This window comes from Penaeus monodon, chromosome 31 (assembly GCF_015228065.2).
Source record: "Penaeus monodon isolate SGIC_2016 chromosome 31, NSTDA_Pmon_1, whole genome shotgun sequence".
Lineage (NCBI taxonomy): Eukaryota > Metazoa > Arthropoda > Malacostraca > Decapoda > Penaeidae > Penaeus > Penaeus monodon.
Genome location: NC_051416.1, coordinates 18,511,704 through 18,513,506, shown reverse-complemented (window position 1 = coordinate 18,513,506; position 1,803 = coordinate 18,511,704). Strand labels below are relative to the sequence as shown.

At 35.7% G+C, this 1,803-nt stretch overlaps 1 protein-coding gene across 1 annotated transcript in view; it reads left to right on the top strand.

Annotated features, from left to right (window-relative positions):
* Window positions 1-1,603, top strand: part of LOC119592909 (zinc finger protein 62 homolog) — a 2,659-nt gene extending 1,056 nt beyond the window's left edge. Inside the window, exons 2-5 of the mRNA XM_037941801.1 lie at window positions 8-353; window positions 696-723; window positions 902-955; window positions 1,490-1,603. Of these exons, the coding sequence (XP_037797729.1) occupies window positions 8-353; window positions 696-723; window positions 902-955; window positions 1,490-1,603 (542 nt within the window). The remainder of the gene's footprint in view (window positions 1-7; window positions 354-695; window positions 724-901; window positions 956-1,489) is intronic.
* Window positions 1,604-1,803: the final 200 nt, after the last annotated feature.

Genomic DNA, 1,803 nt, shown 5'->3' with positions numbered 1-1,803 from the left:
GGTGTAGTTCCACAACACCAGCAGCATCCACATATGAGACCAGTTGTGGATGAGGCGGCAGAGGCAGCTCGAAATCTTGGAGCATATCAAGAAATCACTACCACAGAGGATGACAATTCTCTGGTAGTAACAGAGATAACTGAAGCACCTGCTCAGGTGGAACAGACTGTGCTGGTTGACCCACTAAGTGTCCCTCAGGGCATGATGCATCATCCCCAAGTGGCACACATGCAACCCCCAATGACCATGCACCACCCCATGCACCAGCAGATGCATCATCATGCTGCTATGTCTCGTCTTGGTGTTCTTTACCAGATGAACATGCATCACCCAGGGCCATCACACCTCAACATGTAGTTCAAGGCCTAGTAAAGAAGACTATGTGTTAGCCATACTCTGATGGAGGTTCTTATTTTACAGTCTTTCAGAGGAGCACCTAATCTTTTCAACATTTGATTAATTGCATAAGTTACAGCATCATATAAGTTTAGTTTTCACCCATATTCACATGATAGTATAAATTATGGTGCCAAATCAGTAGACACATATAAGAATGAATCAGAATCATATAGTTAGTTCAGGCCTCAGAATCTCTAGTACAAAATGAAGATATTCTTCAGTAATGATTAGCTTCAAAAGTATCATAGTATTGTTTTAATTGTATAGTTATTAAGCTAATTGAATTTATATTGAAGGACTTCCTACGGCCATATAGTAAAGAAAGTAAGATTAATGTTATTTTTCTCTAATAATTCCAAATAATTTCCTCTTTGTAGCTAGGAGCTGTATACATGCAATGGAAAGATGGTAAATCATCCAAATTATTAAATTTCTTAAGTTTGATTGAAGGGTACAAAGCTTCATAAGCAGGAAAACTACCTACATATTTTTTGTGATGCAGCATAGACATCTGGTAGTAGGAAATCTGGAGCTACTGGTGAATAATTACACAAAGGTGAGCGCCACTAGGAACGGATAGCTTACATATGAGATGGGAATGTAGCCTACTGCGCATTATAGTACTCTGTGCCACAAACCAGCATGTTTATGCAAAATCAAACCTCTGCTAAATTGACTACAGTGTTGTGCACTTGTAATGGAGAATTAGAATTATATAAACAGTATATGTACAAGCCAAAATGTGAACATCTAAATCCAGTGTAAAGTATGTAGCAACTTCTATATAGTTATTATTGAGTCGGGTCTCTGTAATATTCTACCTCTTGAACAAGTGTGCTTTTAAAACATGGAGAACTGGTTAAGATTTCAGTTCATAACCTACTTGTATTAAACACAAAAATGCCTTTGAGAATGTAATTTATAATTTATATGAATGTGAAATCCACAAATTTGGTTTGCAGCCAACTAAATGCCAAGAAGTTAATTGCAGGCTGTTTTTTTCTTTTCTTATTCGTTTTTGTTTTCATTTTTTTTTCTCTATTTTTTTTCTTTTAAGGAGATAAACTTTGAGAGCAAAATTCTTTTTCAGCAGTATCTGCATTCAGAAAAGGAAAAATTGAGAGAGGATGTGTTGAGAGAATTACTTGTGTTTCTTAATCAGCCATTGCTCATCTTAGCATCTCCTCTTTGTAACATAAACTGAGAATAATATTTATTGAACACTTGGAAGAAGAATTGTATATAGCCTGAAAAAGTATCAAAAACACTAAATACATCACATATACATGCAATAACTTTTTGGACTGTCCATTGGTTTCCGGTCCAGTAGGCCATAAAGGCCTAAAGTTTCCTATAGTACATTTAAGTTTTTGTACACAAAAGAATTAATCAAAATACATATGT